At 38.8% G+C, this 22,174-nt stretch overlaps 1 protein-coding gene across 2 annotated transcripts in view; it reads left to right on the top strand.

The window, feature by feature from the left end:
• Positions 1-22,174, top strand: part of mipep (mitochondrial intermediate peptidase) — a 57,212-nt gene continuing 35,038 nt past the window's right edge. The window contains exons 1-11 of one of the 2 annotated variants that reach the window (XM_016992653.2): positions 1-256; positions 4,841-5,014; positions 6,001-6,089; positions 7,091-7,177; positions 9,027-9,090; positions 9,745-9,927; positions 11,584-11,740; positions 13,116-13,164; positions 14,166-14,226; positions 16,590-16,642; positions 20,195-20,348. In XM_016992653.2, coding sequence (XP_016848142.1) covers positions 86-256; positions 4,841-5,014; positions 6,001-6,089; positions 7,091-7,177; positions 9,027-9,090; positions 9,745-9,927; positions 11,584-11,740; positions 13,116-13,164; positions 14,166-14,226; positions 16,590-16,642; positions 20,195-20,348 — 1,242 coding nt within the window. In that variant the 5' untranslated portion in view covers positions 1-85. The remainder of the gene's footprint in view (positions 257-4,840; positions 5,015-6,000; positions 6,090-7,090; positions 7,178-9,026; positions 9,091-9,744; positions 9,928-11,583; positions 11,741-13,115; positions 13,165-14,165; positions 14,227-16,589; positions 16,643-20,194; positions 20,349-22,174) is intronic. The other variant, XM_003219272.4, reaches the window with a different exon arrangement.

Below are 22,174 nucleotides of genomic sequence, written 5' to 3'. Positions count from 1 at the left end.
TCCTCGCCGGAAGCGGAAGCAGGAGTAGCGGCAGCGAACTCTATTTTCCTCGGGACTCGGCCTTGTGAGGCCGATCTCGGCCGTCATGCTATCCGGGTGGCGTCGCGTGGCGCGGAGTGCGGCGGGCGGCCTGAGGCGAGCCATTGCCGCCTCCGAGACCCGGAGAAGGGTCAGCACCAGCTGGTCCCCGGTGGGCGCCGCCTTCAACGCCCAACAGCAGCAGCCATGCAGGCGGGACGCGGGGAGGAGCAAGACGGTGAGGATTGAAGCCTCCTCACGTTTCCTCCTCTGGAAGACTCAAAGCCCGGGGCCTTGACTGCCAAGCGGGGTTTTCTTTAAGTGTATGCGTTATGCTTCAGTGGCCCTTTAAGTGTTTGGGACTTCGACTCCCAGAAGCCTCAGCTGTTTTGGGCAACTGTCAGGAATTCTGGGAGTTGAAGTCCAAAGAAGCTGGACGACTATAGGGGAAGAGTTACTGTTCTAGGGTGCATTAAAACCAGCTATGGGCAAACTTGGGCCCTTCAGATGTTTTGAACTTCAACTCCCACCATTCCTAACAGCCTCAGGCCCCTTCTTAAGCGGCTGAGGGGGAAAAAGAAGGGGCCTGAGGCTGTTAGGAATGGTGGGAGTTGAAGTCCAAAACATCTGAAGGGCCCAAGTTTGTCCATACCTATACATAATTTTGTAAATAAAGGTACATTTAGCTACAATTTCCCATTTTCCCCATGTGTGGTGATTCTTGGGATACTCTGCCCTTTTAGCTGCCATGGCTCAAGGCTATGAAGTCATGAGAGTTGTAGTTTTGCAAGGGTTTCAGCCTCCTCCCCCAAAGAGTGCTGGTGCCTCATCAAACAACAACTCCAGGATCCCACCGCATTGAGCCAAGGTAGTTACAGTAGTGGCAAGCAACCACTACAGAAAGCAAATGAAAAGACATGCATTTGGAGTATTTATAATAATAATCCTTGAGGCGGCTCACAGAAGCGGTACAAATGCCGCATAAGAACAATACATTGCTCACCCCTACTCATCAGACTATGCACTTTATCAATTAGCCCTATTTTCAAAAGTATATTGCGCCAGCCCACCCATCCATTCCTAGAAATAGATTTTATTACAGACCCAGTGGTGGTTGCTTTGAGATTGTTTTTATTCTATCACAACTGCTATGTTGTTTATAATTGTTGTTTTATTCTGTTTTACGATACTGTGTGTGTATTTTAATGTGATTATATTCTGTGTTGTTGACTGAGCTCATCCACATGTAAGCTGCTCCGAGTCCCCTTGGGGAGATGGAGGCGGGGTACAAAAATAAAGTTGTTATTATTATAAGGTTTTCCTCTGACATTAAGTCTAGTTGTGTCTGACTCTGTAGGTTGGTGCTCATCTCCATTTCTAACCCGTTGTCCGTAGACACCTCCAAAGTCATGTGGCTGGCATGACTGCATAGAACACCATTACCTTCATGCCGGAGCGGTACCTATTTAACATCTTTATTAATGACTTAGACGAAGGGTTAGAAGGCACGATTATCAAGTTTGCAGATAACACCAGACTGGGAGGGATAGCCAACACTCCAGAAGACAGGAGCAGAATTCAAAACGATCTTGACAGACTAGACAGATGGGCCGCAACTAACAAAATGAAGTTCAACAGGGATAAATGAAAGATACTTCACTTCAGCAGAAGAAATGGAATGCAAAGACAGAATGGGGGACGCCTGGCTAGACAGCAGTACATGTGAAAAAGATCTTGGAGTCCTTGTGGACAACAAGTTAAACATGAGCCAGCAATGTGATGCGGCTGCTAAAAAAGCCAATGGGATTTTGGCCTGCATCAATAGGAGTATAGTGTCTAGATCCAGGGAAGTAATGATACCCTTCTATTCTGCCTTGGTCAGACCACACCTGGAATACTGTGTCCAATTCTGGGCACTGCAGTTGAAGGGAGATGTTGACAAGCTGGAATGTGTCCAGAGGAGGGCAACTAAAATGATCAAAGGTCTAGAGAACAAGCCTTATGAGGAGCGGCTTAAAGAACTGGGCATGTTTAGCCTGCAAAAGAGAAGGCTGAGAGGAGACATGATAGCCATGTACAATTATGTGAGGGGAAGTCATAGGGAGGAGGGAGCAAGCTTGTTTTCTGCTGCCCTGCAGACTAGGACGCGGAACAATGGCTTCAAACTACAGGAAAGGAGATTCCACCTGAACATCAGGAAGAACTTCCTCACAGTGAGGGCTGTTCGGCAGTGGAACTCTCTCCCCCGGACTGTGGTGGAGGCTCCTTCTTTGAAGGCTTTTAAGCAGAGGCTGGATGGCCATCTGTCGGGGGTGCTTTGAATGCGATTTCCTGCTTCTTGGCAGGGGGTTGGACTGGATGTCCCATGAGGTCTCTTCCAACTCTACTATTCTATGATTCTATGATCTACTCACATTTGCATGTTTTCGAACTGCAAGTTCAGCAGCTCAGTGGTTTAACCTGCTGCACCATCGGGGGCTCCATGAACAACAACACATAAGTATAAATACATGACATTATAAAAAAATACGCATAAAATCCCAGTAAAAATTGTAAGAATCGCAAACTTTCATAAAACACACCAGAACCTGCAAATAAGGTGGCTATCTGCAATAACAAAGTCATTGAGCTGGCTCTCCAGGTGTCTTGGACTTCAACTACCACAATTCTTAACAGGCTGTTAGGAATTGTGAGAGTTGAAGTCCAGTACACCTGGAGGCTAAAGTTTGCCCATGCCTGGTGTAGATAATAATAATAATAACTTTATTATTGTACCTCGCCTCCATCTCCCTGAAGGGACTTGGGCGGCTTACATATGGCCTAAAACAACACATAAAATAAACACAGTACAATACAAAATAAAACCAGTAGTATATAAAAACAACAATTTGAACTCAATAGCGCCCAATAACCCATAGTGTCAACTGTCGTAAAAACATGGCTAACTGTAAGCAAGAAGAAAGGAAAGAGACAGTGTAAGTTGTAGCTAAGAACAAAGGAATGGGATAAAAGTGCTGTGCTTCATCATAATTGCAGGCCAGTGGGCTAGACATTCTCAAGATCCACCTATAGTAGAAGACCAAAACATTCCTTTTCTGAAATGCTCGATATATCCCTTACCTCAAGTTCCAAAATCCCAAATACTCCAAATAGATGCCTTTTCATTTGCTTTCTGTTGGTTTTATGTGCATAAACTTTGTTTCACCCACAAAATGCTGTGTATAGGGTGTATGTGAAACATAAATAATGTTGTGACCCATCTAGAAGATACTTCATTTTGTGCATCTATGTAAATACAGATATTCCAGAATTTGGGGGGGAAAAGTTCTAAACACTTCTGGTCCCAAGCATTTTGGATAAGGGATTCTCAGCCTGTACATACAAAATGAGATAAATTGGAGATGAGACCTAAGTCTAAACATGAAATTATTTTATATTTAATTGATAGCCTGAAGATAATTTTATATGATTTTTTTAATAATTTGGGGACATGCAACAAAATTTGTGACATTAAAACATCAGAAAGCGAAGGTGTTACTGTCTTAGCCACCCAAGGGGACAGTTTTGGCTTTTGACGGATTTGGGATTATGGATAAGGGATGCATAACAAGTAATGTGCCTCCCTTCCCCACTGTGTAAAAATTTCTCAGGGGTCCCAATGGAGAAGTTCAAGAAACACTGATCTGTAATTGTGACAAGCATTTTATGCTGGTTAAAGTTACCAGTGGCTGCTAGTCATATGGCTGTGCGTTACCTCTAGAGGCTCTTCAAGTGTTAAGATATTAAATACCAAAGTCAAGGTCATTCTATGTATGGATGTTAAAGTTGGACAGTGAAATAGAGTGCTGGAAGAGAATTCTACAGCTCACCAAGAAATAAATTCAGTCTGAACTTTCACTCAAGAGTCCAAATTACTAAACTAACTCTAACATGCTTTAGTTGCATCATGAGACAACATCTGTGTGTCTGTCTTCAGATGGCTTGTTGATTTCTGGCAATACATTTAATGACTCTGGAAAAAAACGTTTGATAAGTAGTAGGAAAAAATAAAGACCAATTACAGTTGGATTGATGTATTCTAGGGAGACATGGCCCTGAATATATAAGACCTGAGCAGGGCTATTTAACTATAGAGCAGTGGTTCTCAACCTGGGGTCCCTAGATGTTTTTGGCTTACAACTCCCAGAAATCCCAGCTGGTTTACCAGCAGTTAGGACTTCTGGGAGTTGAAGGCCAAAAACATCTGGGGATCCCAAGTTGAGAATCACTGCTAGAGAGTCTCTTGAAGGTCGCCATAAATCAAACCAGACCTGAAAGCACATAACAGCAAGAACAGTCAGAAGTAATATTCCTCTGTGTATTAGTAATGGGGAAAACAGTGGGATAGTGTGATTGCACTAATGGTCACACATGGGTTGGTATAAGGATATTGCTGACAGTTATGGTAATGAGATGAGCAGAGATGGCTTTGGGCTGTTACAACAACACTCTTCTTAAGTCTGTTCTGTTCTAGCCCAATTTGCTGAGTTTGGTGGCACAGAATCTGCATAAAAAGCTTTAATTAAAAAATATATCTTTTTTCTTGCTATGTCAATCTCCAGTATAACTCTATAGTCAACTTTTAGTGGAATCTGACCACAGAATTGTTCTGGAAGAGCCAGGGAGACATCTGAAGGAATCTGTAGGTTCTTCAACATGATTCTGTGGTCAGCCACATTGAAAACCCCACTTTAATCAAATTCATAAATAATCAATTCTGCAAATGTGGAAGTCTGATTGATTTCTGTGTGTTCATTATGCTGCTTCTGATTTCTCTGTTTAGGGTTTGTTTGGTGTAGCAGAGCTGACCTGTCCAGAAGGGTTTCAGGAAGCTCAGGAAAAATCATTACAAGAAACAGAACGTCTGGTCCAGAAAGCATGCATTACACCTCCCGGGAAAGAAATAGTAATGATCTTTGATCAGCTCTCAGATGCCTTATGTAGAGTCGCAGATCTAGTAAGACATCTTATTTACTTTAAAATTAAATGTCAAAACTTACCGCTGGATGTGAATTTTCCAATTTTGTCAAAATCAACTTGAGATATGGCAATATAAGCTATTACACCGGAATCTCAAGTAAGGGTTTCCACTGAAACAGGCAACTCTGTTACTCTTTGTACCTGCTATATAATTTCATACATTGTTGCAATGCGAAATGCAATGGGCTAAAGAACACATTGCTTTTTAACTTTGATATATTTACTTACACATTAAAATCATTGGGACCTTCCCTAGTTTCAGGGTATGGAAGTGGGTAAGACATTTTTGTGGGTTAAATGTTTTCACTTTTTTACAGTTTCTTTCTGTGGTCTGCTTACCAAAGTTTGATATAAATGTATACAGTTAAGTGTAAAAAATAATTTCCTTAGAATTTATTTCATGTTACAATTCTTAATATTTTCTAAGTACGTTGACTTATGTTTATTAGTTATTTTACTGCATGCATTTTTGGAGTAACTCTCTCCAAGGTGTTGCTTTCCTATGCATACATGTTCAGTGAAACAGACACATATCTCATATAGACTACTTCCTGCTCTCATGTATATGGAGATTTCCTTTACAGTGTATGTTAGTATGTTCCTAAAGCTGTGGAGGGAATGTGCTATTAAGAGACTCTAGTTCTATGAAAACAAAACATGAAATCTGGCCTCCTGCAAGTATCTATCTTTTCATACGACAAGAATTCTTTCTCTACCTGTAGACTTTACTCTGTACAAATCCTTCCATAATCCCTAGACTATACAGAAGTTGCAAGAGAGTAAGGTGTGTAAGGGAGAAGGAAGTTGTCATGTTCTGCTATAAAACCGTTTCACTGGATTTGACCCAGTATGCTTTTAGGCAGACTAGGATACCATGTGGATTTAGCTAGAATTTTCAACTTTTCTGAGAATTCCACCAAAACCTTCCTCTTACTTTTATCTTTCCTTTTTTTATTGCACCAGGCAGATTTTGTAAAAATTGCTCACCCGGATCCTGCTTTCAGAGAGGCTGCTGAAGAAGCCTGCAGAAGTATTGGTACTATGGTAGAAAAGTATGTTTTATTTGTTGTGTTGAGCTTTTCCCTTGAATAACTGTAAGCTGTTGTTGTTCCCATGTACAGTACACTCTCGCTTATCCAACCTTTGCTGGAGTTCATGTTGGGAATGCTCAATCCCTACAAATGGTTGTTGGAGAACAGCAGTATATCGTTGAATAAGGCCCATTTTGTGTTTGGAAATCTTGGTGGAAAGTTGTCTTTTCATCATACATTTTCAGAAATGCTCTTCCTTTCTCTGTATCAACTGATGTCTCCCATTTCAGTTGAGTTTCATTGAAAGGGCTTCGTTCTTAAAAAATTGACAGGGCCACAGGAAAAGGCCAAAGCTCTGAAAAAGGTGATAAGGAGGAAATGCCCATCCCCTTTTAAAAATTTTGAGGCAACACAATCATAGCAAAAGTGAGTGGAACTTTGTCTCTCAATATCCATTTTTAGGGTTACAGACCTTGCTTTTCATGTAAATAAATAGAAACAGATGTATTTTTTCCCAAGTAGGCACTCAAATTTTATACATTTAATTGCTATTGGATGCATATTTCATTTTTACAAAACAAATTCTTTACCACCAGATTAAAAACTCAGAAAAGTTGATAAACAAGGGTGATAAGCCGACTGGAAAGGTAATGCTGTTGTATTGATACTTAGTGGCAATAGGTTATCTATTTGAAACATCACTGATTCATACTTGTAGAAACAAAAGAAGAGTATTGCTATGTGCGCCTTTCTAATAATATTCTACCTGTCCATACTTGCAAAAAGTTGGGCTTTCTGACATCCGAGAAATGATGGAAGAACCACAGAGAGAACAAAAGGGGGGATAATGAAAAGAGGCTTTACTGCATGCAAGACTCTAAAAAGTGTTTAAGTGAAGCAGGTAGTTTTGTGCTAAATGTCTAACATGGAAGCATCATAGGACATCAATTTATTATATGTCAAATGTTAATTTAAAAGTTAATTATGTTATTGATACTAATTGGTCCTTTTTATATTTCTAGATTAAATACAGATGTAGATTTGTGCCAAAGTCTGAGAAAATTGTTGGCTGATAAAGATGTTATGGGTTCCCTTGATCCAGAAACAAGGTACACTTGATTAATTTTGTTCTGGTGGGACAGAGGGAAGCACTGGCATGGTTTGGTGGTTTGGGCATGGGACTGTGGCTGTGGAGCCAAGGTTTGAGTCCTTGCTCAGCCATGCAAACTCACTGATGTTGGAAAAGTCATATTCTCTCAGCCTCAGAGGAAGGCAAAAAAACAAACAAAAACTGGCCCTCCCTCAGGAAATCTTGCCAAGAAAACTCCACGATAGAATTGCCTTCATTTTGTAACCAACTTGAAGGCACACAGCAGCTGTGCAGAAAGGGCTGAGAAGTGTTATTCAGAAGTCATCAGATGGCAACTCTCAGCATTCTTCATCATTGGCTCGGGAGTTCTGGGAGTTTCATTCCAACATTTGAAAGGCGATATTCCTGTCCTTGCAGTAGAGACTTCATTGTAGTACTGAATATTGACTTGAAGAAGAAGAAGAAGAAGAAGAAGAAGAAAAAGGAAGAAGAAGAAGAATGGGTTGCTGTCAACAACACAATAATAGTAGTAGTAATAATCATAATCATTATCTTTATTTATACCCCACCACCATCTCCCCAAGTGGACTTGGGGCAGCTCACAGAAGGACTCCCGAGTGCCGCATATAAACAACAATACATAAGTATATACACAATGACATAAGTGTAAAAACAACAACACACTTTATGTGTTGTATCATACTTCATGACAGTAAAAGATTATTCAGAAATTGAGTAATCATTTTCAGAGTACATAATATTTTTATGTGTGTGACATCTTAGGAAGAATATTTTATAGATGCATTAAAATAATCTCATAACCAATATTTGCCGGTGTTGTGACATGCCTTGTAATAGAACTCCAGTAAATTCAGATTTCTGTATTGATAACTTTTCCATGGTTCTAGTTACATTATGCAGCCAAATCTTAGAACATATTCCATTTTCTGAAATTAAGGGGATATTTGCACATTTCTGTGCCTACATCCTTTTTGGCAGGCTTGTCATACATAACACCCTAATTATCCTGGTCCTCTGAAATTTGACTTTCTGTTTAAGGGCATGTTTTGAAATCTGACTTCTGATCTCTTTTTATGATATATGCACATGTTTCCTGCCTTGTTGCTAGTTGAGTTGCAGTAGCTGACCAGGATTTATGGTTTACTACAAAGTTTGTGAGCAAAACAAGATGATATCTCTGAATGATGAGAAGATATGAAACATTTAAAAAATGTGCTTTTTCTCTGAACATTGTTATTGCCTGCAGCTATTGAGAGACCTAACTGCAATTTACATAACTCGTTTAAGAAGCATTTATACTATAACAATATCCTGAGGTAATTATGTCCATAACTTAATTGTGACATGTAAAATATATTTTTGTAAGGAATATATTTCATTACATGAAAGGTTACTTTGCAGCAATAAATTATGCATAATTTATTTTATGGTTAGGGTTTCTTCTTATGCCTCATAACTTGGGAGGAAGTATTTATTTCTAATGATAGTGCATAGAATTGGAGAGAAAACGGCATAGTTTTATAAATAATCTTAATTCAACATGTCTATATTCTCCCATCACAGCAAACTGAATCTAGGACTGCCAGCTGCAAATATAATATTAATGCACGATCCTTTCTGAAAACGACAAATAACATGCATTCCTGCATTAAATTAAATAAAGATAAGTCTGTTGAACTCAATGTGACTCGCTTTTGGGGAGATATGCTTAGGACTACCTTGATAATATCTTAAATTGACATACTACTACTTTCTCAGTAGCATGGGAATCTGTTTATCTTTAGAAAGGATAAACAGTGATAATACGTCTATTGCAATTTTCTCTTAATGAGGATTTATTTCTTTAGGCGTGTGGCAGAACTTTTCATGTTTGATTTTGAGATCAGTGGGATTCACTTGGATGAAAAAAAGGTAATTATTTTCACTTGAAGGGGAAAAATACTAACTGAGGCACCTGGAGTGTATTTAATTTAACCCTTTAACTCCACTGTATGGATGATGAGAGCCAGTTTTCATCTCCACTCCTGTGCTGTGGTGTACCAGCATTTTGTGTGTGTCCCATTATCAGTGGTATTTCTTTTGTTTCTGTTTTGGGGAGTTATGGTGGGGAATGCTCTTTAAGGTGGGAAAGGAAAACTACTGATTTTGCCTTTGGGGGCATTTTTGGTGAAGATCATACATAAATTGGCCCAGATTTTTTTTTAAACTGGAGTTGGGGGACTGCTAGTGACTTAGGATGTAACAGAAATGGAGTTCAGAGTCCACACTTTGCCCTTCCCTATTTTGATCTAAGTAGTATCTTCTAATTAATTACTGTAATTGACATTATAAAAATGGTCAGGAGTCATACAGCCTTTCAGATGTTGTTGAACTTCAACTCCAAGCATTCTTCACCATTGGCTGTGGTGTCTAAGGATGCTGGGAGCATCAGTCTAAGAAAATCAGAAAGGGCTGTATGATTCCCCTCCTTGTTTTCTGTCATCATAAAAAAAGAAAGAAATGAAGTGTTAATGAAGCTATGCCTGTTTTGAAGAAATGCCTGTTTTGTGTATTTCGCTCTTACAGCGTAGGAAGGCAGTAAATCTCAACATCAAAATACTGGATTTATGTAATGAATTTCTCATTGGATCTCATCTCCCAAACAAGATTGACAAGCACATTTTGCCAGAAGATATTCGCCATAACTTTGCAGTTGAAGGCAACTATGCCCAAATCAGTGGTCTCAATGCAGATAGTCCAGATGATCTGGTATGTATATGATAAATATATTGCATTGCATGAATGGTGTGTAACCTTCAATATTTGTAGTTGTAATGCCTTACCTCTGAAAGGGAGAAGGAGAGATAATCCAGCCTCAAAAAAAAAACAGCTCCATTTCTGTTTGTTTTTTGAAACTACAGAGCCATTTGGGGCTGATCTTCCCCCTTCCTTCCTCCTTCCTCCTTTCCCCTTCCCCCCTCTGAAGCCCAATTCTTCTCCTTTCTCACTCCTCTGAGACAAGGCAGTTTAAAAAACCTTAAATGAACTTCTCTAGAACTTAGAATTCCAGGTTTTTAAAACTGTCTTGCCTCAGAAGAAGGAGGTAGCAGAGAAGATGGGTTGCTGTGAGTTTTCTGGGCTCTATGGCCATGTTCCAGAAGAACTCTTGTCTGTTTGAGGGAAGTGTGAATGTTGTAATTGGCCACCTTGATTAGCACTAGCTTTGCAGCTTCAAAGTCTGACTGCTTCCTGCCTGGTGGAATCCTTTGTTGGGAGGTTTTAGCTGGCTCTGTACTTGATATTTTTTGATCTTATAGCCCACCACAGTACAGGGGCCTACAAATTAGATCCTTTAATGTAAAGCATGAGTTGATTATTTCGATCTATTCAGTGCTAATCAAGGTAGCCAATAGCAGCATTCACACTTCCCTCAAACAGACAAAAGTTTTTTTCTCCCACCCTGGACATTTCACAGATATATAAACCTCACTTGCCTAGTTTCCAACAGACCTCACAACCTCTGAGGATGCCTGCAATAGATGTGGGCAAAACATCAGGAGAGAATGCTTCTGGAATATGGCCACACATCTGGGAAAACTCACAGCAACCCAGTAATTCCAACCAGGAAAGCCTTCGACAACACATAGCAGAGAAGAGTTGGAGCTTCGGACACCTCCATTTTAAAGATCTAACTACATTGCCTTCGGAGAAAGAAGGAAGGACGGAAGATAAAATCAGGCCCAAATGGGGGTGCAACTATTTTGTGAGGAAAACAAAAATACAATTTTGGCACTCCAAAAATGAGTGTGCAAGCCATTATGTGATGAAATATGGTATAAGGTTAAATCACTTCCTAGCAGTTGTTTCCCTGTTGGCATTCAAGCTGTGAGGATATAAGTGGTGTGTAGGAGAAAATTCTGCTTTTCCCATGCATTCTTTTCCTTGAATTACACAACTTTTTCTCCTCTTATATCACTGAAAGATGCATGCTTGACATTCCTGTAGAAAGGACTCATTTTTTCATCCCCTGTTCTGGAGTTAATAGGCAAGTCCCAGGCAACTTCTGTTTAGCTTACTTCTTTCTGTTGATATGTGGACCACTGAGTCAACATTCTGTGTCCATTTTCTGCCAAAAAATCTCTTCACAATGCACCTTATGCTTAGGTAGAAGGTATTCCTTAAATGTGAAAGTCCCATTTTAATGCTTCCCAACTGATATGACACAATAGATCAGATCTGATACTATTCATGATGTTGGGAGCAATTTAGAGAAATATTACAAGGTCACAAAAGAAATCTTTTCATTGCACTTCTTTCTTTACTACAAGGTGATACTCAATTTATAACATGAATATTGTTTTATTAGTTGTATCATTTTCCTATGATTGCCATCCATCCATCACTTCTCACTTCACTTATCATTAGGTACGTGAAATTGCCTACAAGGTTTTTCTCTACCCAAACGCTCAACAACTGAACTGCTTGGAGGAACTGCTCACCAGCAGAAACCTTTTGGCCCAGTTAGTTGGATATGATACTTTTGCTCATCGGGCTCTTCAGGGAACTATGGCACAAACCCCAGGTAATACCAATTTACCAGTACATAAAAGGAAGAGGGTTGAGACTAAATGCTGGCTATGCTGATTTCTGTGTGTGATTAGTAATTTTTGCTCTAGTAAAATTTCTCTTAGTGCTACTTTACATTAATTTGTGCAATATTCAACATTTTAAATAAATTACCTACTTGTATTGAACATACTACCGGGAGCCCCGGTGGCAAAGTACGTTAAAGCACTGAGCTGGAGACCGAAAGGTCCCAGTTTCAAACCCCGGGAGCGGCGTGAGCGGCCGCTGTTAGCTCCAGCTCCTGCCAACCTAGCAGTTCGAAAACATGCAAATGTGAGTAGATCAGTAGGTACCGCTCCAGCGGGAAGGTAACGGCGCTCCATGCAGTCATGCCAGCCACATGACCTTGGAGATGTCTACGGACAACGCCAGCTCTTTGGCTTAGAAATGGAGATGAGCACCAACCCCCAGAGTCAGACATGACTGGAACTAATGTCAGGGGAAACCTTTACCTTTACTTATTTATTGAACATACTATGTGGGAACAAGTCTCATATTAAAGTACTCTATATGTTCATGGACAAATTTAGACATTGTAATAAAAAAATTAACCTGAAAAACCTGGCTCAAATTATCCACAAGTCAGTGGAAGTACCATGCATTAACTCTTCCCCCCAAAAGTCTTATATTGTTCATATTATGTGCCGCAAACTCAAAATAGCCAGAACCTGGAAAAAATTAGAAAATGTATCAATAGAGAGTTGGTTACACAAGGTTTGGGCTATAGCCCTATTTAAAGGTTAACCTATAAATTAAGATTAGCAAAAGGAGGAATAAAAGATTGTTTTGATAGTGCATGGGAACCATTTATCAGCGTCATGTGTAAAAGTAACAATGAATTCATACCATCAAGAAACCAGGGAAGATTGTGACTGAATAATTAGTAAATATATTATATGGATGGTATTAGAAAAAGTAAAAGTAACTGAAATGACTGAATGGTCTCATCCAAGCTCGAGAGTGTTGCAGTCAGTTTTGAGAATTGGAAAAAAAAGAAATCTTGCAGTAGTCAGGAAGAAATCTGTAACTCTACCTTCATCACCCATTGTTGTCTTTGTGGTATTTAGAAATGGCATTTCATCAGAGGATTTTCCTTACTAAAAGAACAAGAAGAAAACAGCAACATGCACATTTTAAAGTTTTATTTTGTTATGGATTCTTTAGTAACATAACCCAGATGATTTCTACATTCAATCTGTTTTGTATTATGGCCTTCGAATTATACTTGGTTCAGTAGATTATTTTAGATGAAATTTACAGGTTTTTTTTTTGTTATTTTTCAAGTGTTCTGTTTACATAGCTAACTTTTCCCTATATGCTTTTTTTAAAAGAAAGAGTAATGCAGTTTCTTGTAAAGCTTTCAGACAAGTTATTAAATAGGTGAGTTGCTTTTTTCATTTGATCTTACTATACTGGATAACAGATGTTGCTTTAAGGCAAAAATTTAATATAGAAATAAGGATTTAGGAAAATTTTGCATCCACATTTTTATTAAAAACCCTGGTGGAGAAGTGCATTAAAGCGCTGAGCTGCTGAACTTGCAGACCGAAAGGTCCCAGGTTCAAACCCCGGGAGCGGTGTGAGCGGCCACTGTTAGTTCCAGCTCCTGCCATCCTAGCAGTTCGAAAACATGCCAATGTGAGTAGATCAATAGGTACCGCTCCGGCGGGAAGGTAACGACGCTCCATGCAGTCATGCCGGCCACATGACCTTGGAGGTGTCTACGGACAATGCCAGCTCTTCAGCTTAGAAATGGAGATGGGCACCAACCCCCAGAGTCAGACATGACTGGACGTAACGTCAGGGGAAACCTTTACCTTTACTTTATAGCTTTGTGAAGAAGTACATGCAGTCAATTACAGTTGTTGCTCTATATTTTTGAGGTTAACTTTTGCAGATTTGAATAATATTCTCTATTATTTATTTATTTATTTAGAGCATTTATATTCCACCCTTCTCACCCTGAAGGGGACTCAGGGCGGATCACATTGCACACATAAAGGCAAACACTCAATGCCATAACATAGAACAGAGACAGAGACAAAACGCAGGCACGGGCTGGCCTCGAACACATGACCTCTTGGTCAGAGTGATTTGTTGCAGCTGGCTTGCTATCCAGCCTGCGCCATAGCCCAGCCTCTAGGGATTTCTAGGTCATCTAGTACAACTCTATAGTCAGTGTCTTGGTTTCTTACCACTGCTTAGTTTTTCCTTACTGGGAAAGACTTGAAAAAAACAAAGATGACAAAAATGACAATCTGGCTCATTTTGTGCTTTGAGTGATGTTTATATGTGTATATTGAGCAAGTACTTGTATGTTAAAAGTATTCATATGTTGTGAAAAATATTTTATCAAAGTTAATGATTAAATTACTTTGTAGAATTCAAAAGGATTTTGAAATGATGGAAGGCATGAAAATGAAAGTAAATCCTATCAAATCAGTAAGTTATGCATTTATTGTTTTCTCATGATTTGAACGAGTTTTATGCTAACTTGAGAAAATAATGTCTACACTGTCTTGTGAACTTTTGATGTAATCTATCCTTTCTTTTTCTTTTGGCTGCATGTTGTAGCAGAGTTGGATTTCAAGGCAATATTCTCTAAGGGAATTATGTTCTGAAAGGACAATATTGGTTTAAACACAGTGATTTATGTAGTAGTTAAGCCATAGGATGGAAAATATAATGTACTGTCTTGAACATGTTGAACATTATGTTCAATTAGTTTATGCAGACTCGAAATGGCTGAGGTCATATTTTAAAAAATCACATGCCTTCACCTTAATAATTGGCAAACTGCAGCGCTTTTGTTCACAAACTATAGCTTTTCCAGTCACTGTATTCTTGTTTGTCTGTTAGGACAGATCTGCTTCTTGATGTATAATATGTCTGTCCTGATTACGTAGCAGACATAATAATAATTTAAAGCTGTCAGTGCTTTGTTGGCCCTTTGGCAGTAGTACATTGATCTAGTTGTAAGTCTGTGCAGTCAGTTGCAGCTGCAGTGGGCCTGACTTGCATACAGAGAGTCCTGGTTTCATACCTGACCTGACATTTATCCTGTATGAGCATCACTCTGCATCTACACTGTTTGCCTGAAAAAGCCTTGGGGTCTGAACATATATAACCCTTGATCACATACTAGAACTAGATTGCAGCTTGGATCACCAAGTTTCTAGTTCAGATTCCAGATCTCCTGATACAATGCTCTTAGAAGCCAAAGATGTATGTGAGTGTTACTAACTCACATTAGTTGAACAACAAGGGCAAGATTTCTGCAGTTATTGTGTAGTAGGTAGCTGGAGAATCTGCCCACATGTATCTTGCCATCCAGATATGACACAAAGGTCGTGGTAAACTGGAGAGAGTTTTTTCACTCACCGTTGGAGATTACAAGAGAAATGACTTTATGTCCCTTTCATCTGTCCTTTTGCATTTGTCTGTGTTTGTATTGCCTGAGAATTGTGTACATGCATAAAATTTCTGTTTTGTAAATATAGAAGAAGAAATCAATTTGTGAATGTGGCTCCTTTATGTAGTGCTTCTACTATTTGAAATAGGTATAAGTAGATGAAAAGTAAAATAAAAGTAGCTAAAAGTAGGCATTCATAACATAGAGCAGGTACATGATATTTTCCACTTTAGATATCCATACAGACTATAAGGCTTCAGTAAAAACTGGCTTATTTATTTATTTATTTATTTATTTATTTACAGTATTTATATTCCGCCCTTTTCACCCCGAAGGGAACTCAGTGCGAATCACATTGTATACATATAAGGCAAACATTCAATGCCATACACATAGAACAAAGACAGAGACAGACTCAGAGGCAATTTAACCTTCTCCTCAGGGGATGTTAGATTCCGGCCACAGGGGGAGCTGCTTCTTCATCCACTGTGACGGCATCTTCCTCATTCCAATGGCGGCTGGACGATTTTTATGGAGTTGTAAATTAGTTAAATTAGCCTCCCCACTTTATAGTGGTACCTTAATTTCCTACTTGATAGATGCAACTATCTTTCGGGTTGCTAGGTCAGCAAGGGGCTATTTTTTAATTCTTTTTAATTGTCGGGTGCTCACCCCACCACGGGCTGGCCTCGAACTCATGACCTCTTGGTCAGAGTGATTTATTGCAGCTGGCTGCTCACCAGCCTGCGCCACAGCCCGGCCCCTAATCAAAGTTTGCACTAAGCTATGATGAAGGATATAGTTCAGAATTGGCATCTTGAACCGTGCTTATGGTATTACAGATGGCTCTTGCCAATGATTGAACATAGGTATAATAAGATACAATTACCGTTTAGGAGATCAATCACTATGTCTGGGTACAGAAGGTGATTACAAAATCTGAATAGACAGGATCTTTTTGCCAGCATAGAGCATCCTCAATTATGGAAAACAGATAAAAGGTAATCTGTTAATGTTTTTCTTAATCTGTGGTTGACAGGTGAAAACTGTCCTTTCACACTTTATGTTAGGTTTGCTCGACATTAGAATATTGTGTTATTAACTAGATTTTTCTTCTTCTTTGCTTTGGGTATATCTTCATGTTTTTAATTTGTGTCATGAAGATAAACAATAATAATGATGATAGTAAAGTGCTACATAGTCAAAGATTTCACTTGTTTTGTGTCTTCACATATACAGTTCATTAATTGTATAGCAAGGTTTTAAGACCAATATGTAAACTAGAATGATAATATTTGTGATCAAAATACGGCCGTGGAGAAAATGCTGTGATAGTTGTCTTCTGGCACTTGATTTCTGACAATCACTGACATCTTAAATTCTTTCATTTTAGAAATTGATGCCATGGGATCATCCATACTATAGTGGCGTATTGCGTGCTGAGAGGTATGTTTGTATCATTCTTTTGAACTGGTGCTTCTACTTTTTTTACAGGCATTCTAATATTATCATGTACTTTTTCCAGTGTAGAAATATTTTTTCTGAACATGAAAAGTCAATTTTTGTATGGAATGTAGTTCTATTTAAAAAAAACCCCACACATTTTCTGCATAGGAAATCCATGTACAGTTCTTCTGAAAAGAACCATGTGTATTTCTTGACCAAAAAATGTGGATTTCTGCAGTGAAAATGATTTTCTATTCTCCATGCTGAAGATATAAAGGTATGCCTGTGCCAATATAAACATGCCGTAAACATAGGGAATACCGCAGGATTCATTTGTGCAAACATGGAAGAACAACACCCACAAAGACATGTATTTCTACATTGCTGTGACAGTCCTTTAAACTCCCTCTGTCTACAATCATTCAGTCAATGTAACATGTTTACCTTAAGTGTTATCAGCACTTTGCTTCACATAACAGATTTTAAACAGATTCTTTAATTCTTTTTTAATTTAGAATTGTCTTTTAAATTAATTCTTTTTCTAAAATATTGCATTACTGTCTATGACTTGAGAAAAGGTTAAATTAAAAACAACAACACACAGTAAAGGTCTTTGGCTCTGATTTTGCTCATATTTTAAATGCTTCATGTCAGTTGTCATTAGCATTAAGTCAGTGTGGGATAGTGGCTTAAGTATTGGATTAGAGCAATTGGAAATCAGGGTTCAAATCTCTGTTTATCCAGGAAAACCCAGATGATAACATTGGGCAAACCATACTATTTCAGCCTTAGAGGAAGCTGAAATAAAAGTTACCAAGAAAATACTGTGATAGATTTGCCTTGGGATCATAATAAGGCACTTGGAAAACAGCAGCAACAAATATCAGTGGATCTTCCTCCATAGTGACTTGGGCATAGAAATAAATAGAAAAACCTTGTTGCCTGAGTACAAGTGCTTTCCATTTCGATCCTGCCCTAATAGCGTTTCTAATGCTTAAGCACCAGGAGGAGCTCTTGCTTCAATTTCCCATCTGTCTGCAATCATATGTTTTGCATTGAGGTGTTGTCAAAGGCTTTCATGGCCAGGATCACAGGGTTGTTGTATGTTTTCCGGGCTGTATGTATATGTATAATATATCTCTCTCTCTGTGTGTGTGTGTGTATGTATATATATTAACCTTCCTTGCTTAGTTTCTCCATACCTCACAACCTCTGAGGATGCCTGCCATAGATGTGGGCGAAACATCAGGAGAGAATACTTCTGGAACATGGCCATACAGCCTGGAAAACATACAACAACCCTGTTTTGCATTGCTTTGTCAAACCTTTTCGATCTTGGTTACGTATTGAGCCATGGCAGTATAGATACACACGCTGTGCCCTTTCTCTTATATATGGTGATTAAGGAATAACTATAGTTTTGAATGCTCCTTTGATTATAATGAGTAAATAAGATCTTATTTTAATGATCAAGTCTCTCAAAACATTCTGAATAAAAGAGATGACATTCAGGATACACAACAATTTGTTTTCAAACATAGAGGTCAGATGAAAGCTATTCTTTATGCCTGTGCTTTATTTCGACAGGCAATTTGAAGGCACATGCACTTTATATGTAATGAAGCTATGTAAAATGTAAAATAATTATTCACAATGGTGTATTACATCTTTTGTCTTTTAGCAATGTTGTCTTCTCTGCTTTCATAGTGTTCATGAAGAAGGATGGCCAAAACATCTTCCATTTAAACTTTTTGTTCAAACCACACTTAATTTTTTAAAAATACAAAATGAAATTGCAGACGAATAGTTTAATTTGACTTTAATTTATGAAGTGTATTTATGTATATGTGGTGCTTCCTCATAGTAAAAGTTCTATTCAACTTTTGATTTAAAGTGCAATGGAAAAAATATTCTTTCCTCAGTCTAAAAGCAGTTACTTGGGGAAAAAACATGTTATTAAATACAGCTATTAGCATTAATGGGGCCACCGGTGGCGCAGCAGATTAAACCACTGAGCTGCTGAACTTGCTGACCGAAAGGTTGACGATTTGAATCCGGGGAGCGGTGTGATATCCCGCTGTTAGCCCCAGCTTCTGCCAACCTAGCAGTTCGAAAACATGCAAATGTGAGTAGATCAATAGATACCGCTTTGGCAGGAAGGTAACTGCGCTCCATACAATCATGCAGGCCACATGACCTTGGAGATATCTATGGACAACGCTGGCTCTTCAGCTTAGAAATGGAGAGGAGCACCAACCCCTAGAGTTGGACATGACTAGACTTAATGTCAGGGGAAAACCTTTACTACTGGCATTAATACTGCCATGTTCTTAGATGCGTGGCATTATGTATTTTTTAAACTTATTCTTGGAACAATTGACTTATTTCATAATCTGCTATATCTTGCCTTTCTTAAGAAGATATTCCTGGTATTAGTGGCTCATCCCAATTCAAGATTAAGGGTTTAACATTTTCTTTTGGAACAGTCATATTCATACATATTTCCATAGGAATGAGATAGCACTGCTTTGGTATCTGGGGGATTATACCGGGTGTTTGAAAAAGAACTCCCTAGTTTTTATGTATTTATACTTAAAACTAGGGAGTTCTTTTTCAAACACCCTGTATAAATGATAATAGCAAAAGGTTTTAGCTTTAAAATGTTGTTTGGGAGTCTAATATCAAAGCAATAATCAGTTAATTTATAAACCCAGCAGACAGGACAGTTTTGTTGCCAGATTTATGATACCATTATTTTCTAAACTGTCACAGTTTTCCAGTGCATTATTTTTGTATATGACATTAACAGGATTCACATAGGCTTTGGAGACAAAATACTTTGAAGTCCAAACCTGTGATTGCCTATTAACTGATGTAGATGTACTTTTCAGAGATTTTTAGTATTAATGCTATTAATTTTCAATCCTGTATTGATTTATTGTACTTGGATGTTAATCTCATTCCACTCAGTGGGAGCTATGCATGAGCATATTGGATCATGTTTGGGTAATACTCTAGACTATTTAATTTTCATAAAAACATACAGCTAGGTGTCTCTGCTCTGTAACTGAGTTGGGACAGAACATTTCTTACCAATTTTATTTTGTAGATGGGGTCTTATACAGTTGTACAATTTTCACAATGATTATAAAATTAGTTGAAGACCTCCTCTTGAGGCATTACTTATGCATGAAAAGTTACACATCACAAATCACTCAAAATACCTGCCTCCACTTCTCTTCTCTTTTTCTTTTTGGGTAACTTCTGGCCGCACTTGTTAGGAATCTGAGAAATCAGCCCTCCTTCAAATCATACTATAAAACAAATACCATTCACCAAAAACAGGAGTATAAATCTCTGTTCTCATCCCTCCCTATCTCCAGTGGTAGCACCTAGAGATAATGTCTGTCTTGGCATTGAATATGAACAAGTATACTATTTGTCACAAAGATAATATTATGCTGAACTTATATATGGACTGCACACTTTAAAATATTTTAATAAGGACATTATTGTGTTTTTTGTAACAGAAGTCTTTCTTTTATGTTTTAGGTATAACATTGAACCTAGTCTATATTGTCCCTTTTTCTCTCTTGGAGCATGTATGGAAGGTCTAAACATCTTATTCAGTAAACTCTTAGGAATCTCTCTCTATGCTGAACAGCCTGAAAAGGGAGAGTTGTGGTGTGAAGATGTTCGCAAATTGGTGAGAATTCTAATTTTCAAATGTCAACAAAAATTACAAATAAACTTTACTATTAACGCTGTGGGTGTTGCCTACCTGGATTTCAGTAAGGCCTTCAACAAAGTCCCCCATGACCTTCTGGCAAACCAACTAGTAAAATGTGGGCTAGACAACACTACGGTTAGGTGGATCCGTAATTGGCTAAGCGAACGAACCCAAAGGGTGCTCACCAATGTGCTCACCATCTTGGAAAGAAGTGATGAGTGGAGTGCCGCAGGGTTCCGACCTGGGCCCGGTTCTGTTCAATATCTTTATTATCGGCTTAGATGAAGGGTTAGAAGGCATGATCATCAAGTTTGCAGATGACACCAAACTGGGAGGGATAGCTAACACTCCAGAAGATAGGAGCAGAATTCAAAACGCTCTTGACAGACTAGAGAGATGGGCCGAAACTAACAAAATGAAGTTCAACAGGGACAAATGCAAGATACTTCACTTAGGCAGAAAAAATGGAATGCAAAGATACAGAATGGGGGACTCCTGGCTCGACAGCAGTACATGTGAAAAAGATCTTGGAATCTTCGTGGACAACAAGTTAAACATGAGCCAGCAATGTGATGCGGCTGCTAAAAAAAGCCAACGGGATTCTGGCCTGCCTAAATAGGGGTATAGCATATAGATCCAGGGAAGTCATGCTACCCCTCTATTTTGCCTTGGTCAGACCACACCTGGAATACTGTGTCCAATTCTGGGCACCGCAATTGAAGGGAGATGTTGACAAGCCAGAAAGCATCCAGAGGAGGGCAACTAAAATGATCAAGGGTCTGGAGAACAAGCCCTATGAGGAGCGGCTTAAAGAACTAGGCATGTTTAGCCTGCAGAAGAGAAGGCTGAGAGGAGACATGATAGCCATGTACAAATATGTGAAGGGAAGTCATAGGGAGGAGGGAGCAAGCTTGTTTTCTGCTGCCCTGCAGACTAGGACCTGGAACAATGGCTTCAAGCTACAGGAAAGGAGATTCCACCTGAACATCAGGAAGAATTTCCTCACTGTGAGGGCTGTTCGGCAGTGGAACTCTCTCCCCCAGACTGTGGTGGAGGCTCCTTTTTTGGAGGCTTTTAAGCAGAGGCTGGATGGCCATCTGTCAGGGGTGCTTTGAATACAATTTCCTGCTTCTTGGCAGGGGGTTGGACTGGATGGCCCATGAGGTCTCTTCCAACTCTACTATTCTATGATTCTATATGAGCATAGTGCCTAAAAGTGTATAGGAGTGCACTTTTAGGAGAATTCTTCAGAAAATGAAAGGTTATTTCTAGAGGTTTTCCAGATTAATAAAAAGAAATAAAAAGTAAAAGAATGTTCATATCAGATTCCCAATTTGTATCTTGTATTCTGTTACAATCTGATCATGCCATCACGACAGTAATTGCTGCATGTTTGGTGCTTTAATATTACCACCCAGTAGTATTAATTCTGAAGAAATAGATAGATTGAAACCCGATAAAACTCACATAAAACTGCTGACTTAATTAAGGACTTTATCATATAAGACAGGCCAATTGCAATTACAGCAGGACAACAGCATCATTGGGTGGGATTTACCACTTCACTCTCCTAATGGGAAGGCATTTCTTTTACAAACTGAAATAATAATCTTCTTTATAAAAGAAATGACTTCCAATGATTCCCCTCTCAAACATCAGAAGAAGTTAACACCATGTGATAAGTCTGCTATTGTTCTGCTGTAATTGCAATTTGCCTGCCTCGTGTAACAAACCCCTAAGTCTTAAAGGAGCTGCTAGATTTCATTTTCCCCTTCTTTGTTTCCTTTCTGTGCTGACAAAAA

This window comes from Anolis carolinensis, chromosome 3 (assembly GCF_035594765.1).
Source record: "Anolis carolinensis isolate JA03-04 chromosome 3, rAnoCar3.1.pri, whole genome shotgun sequence".
Lineage (NCBI taxonomy): Eukaryota > Metazoa > Chordata > Lepidosauria > Squamata > Dactyloidae > Anolis > Anolis carolinensis.
This window is presented reverse-complemented; position numbering and strand designations above follow the sequence as displayed.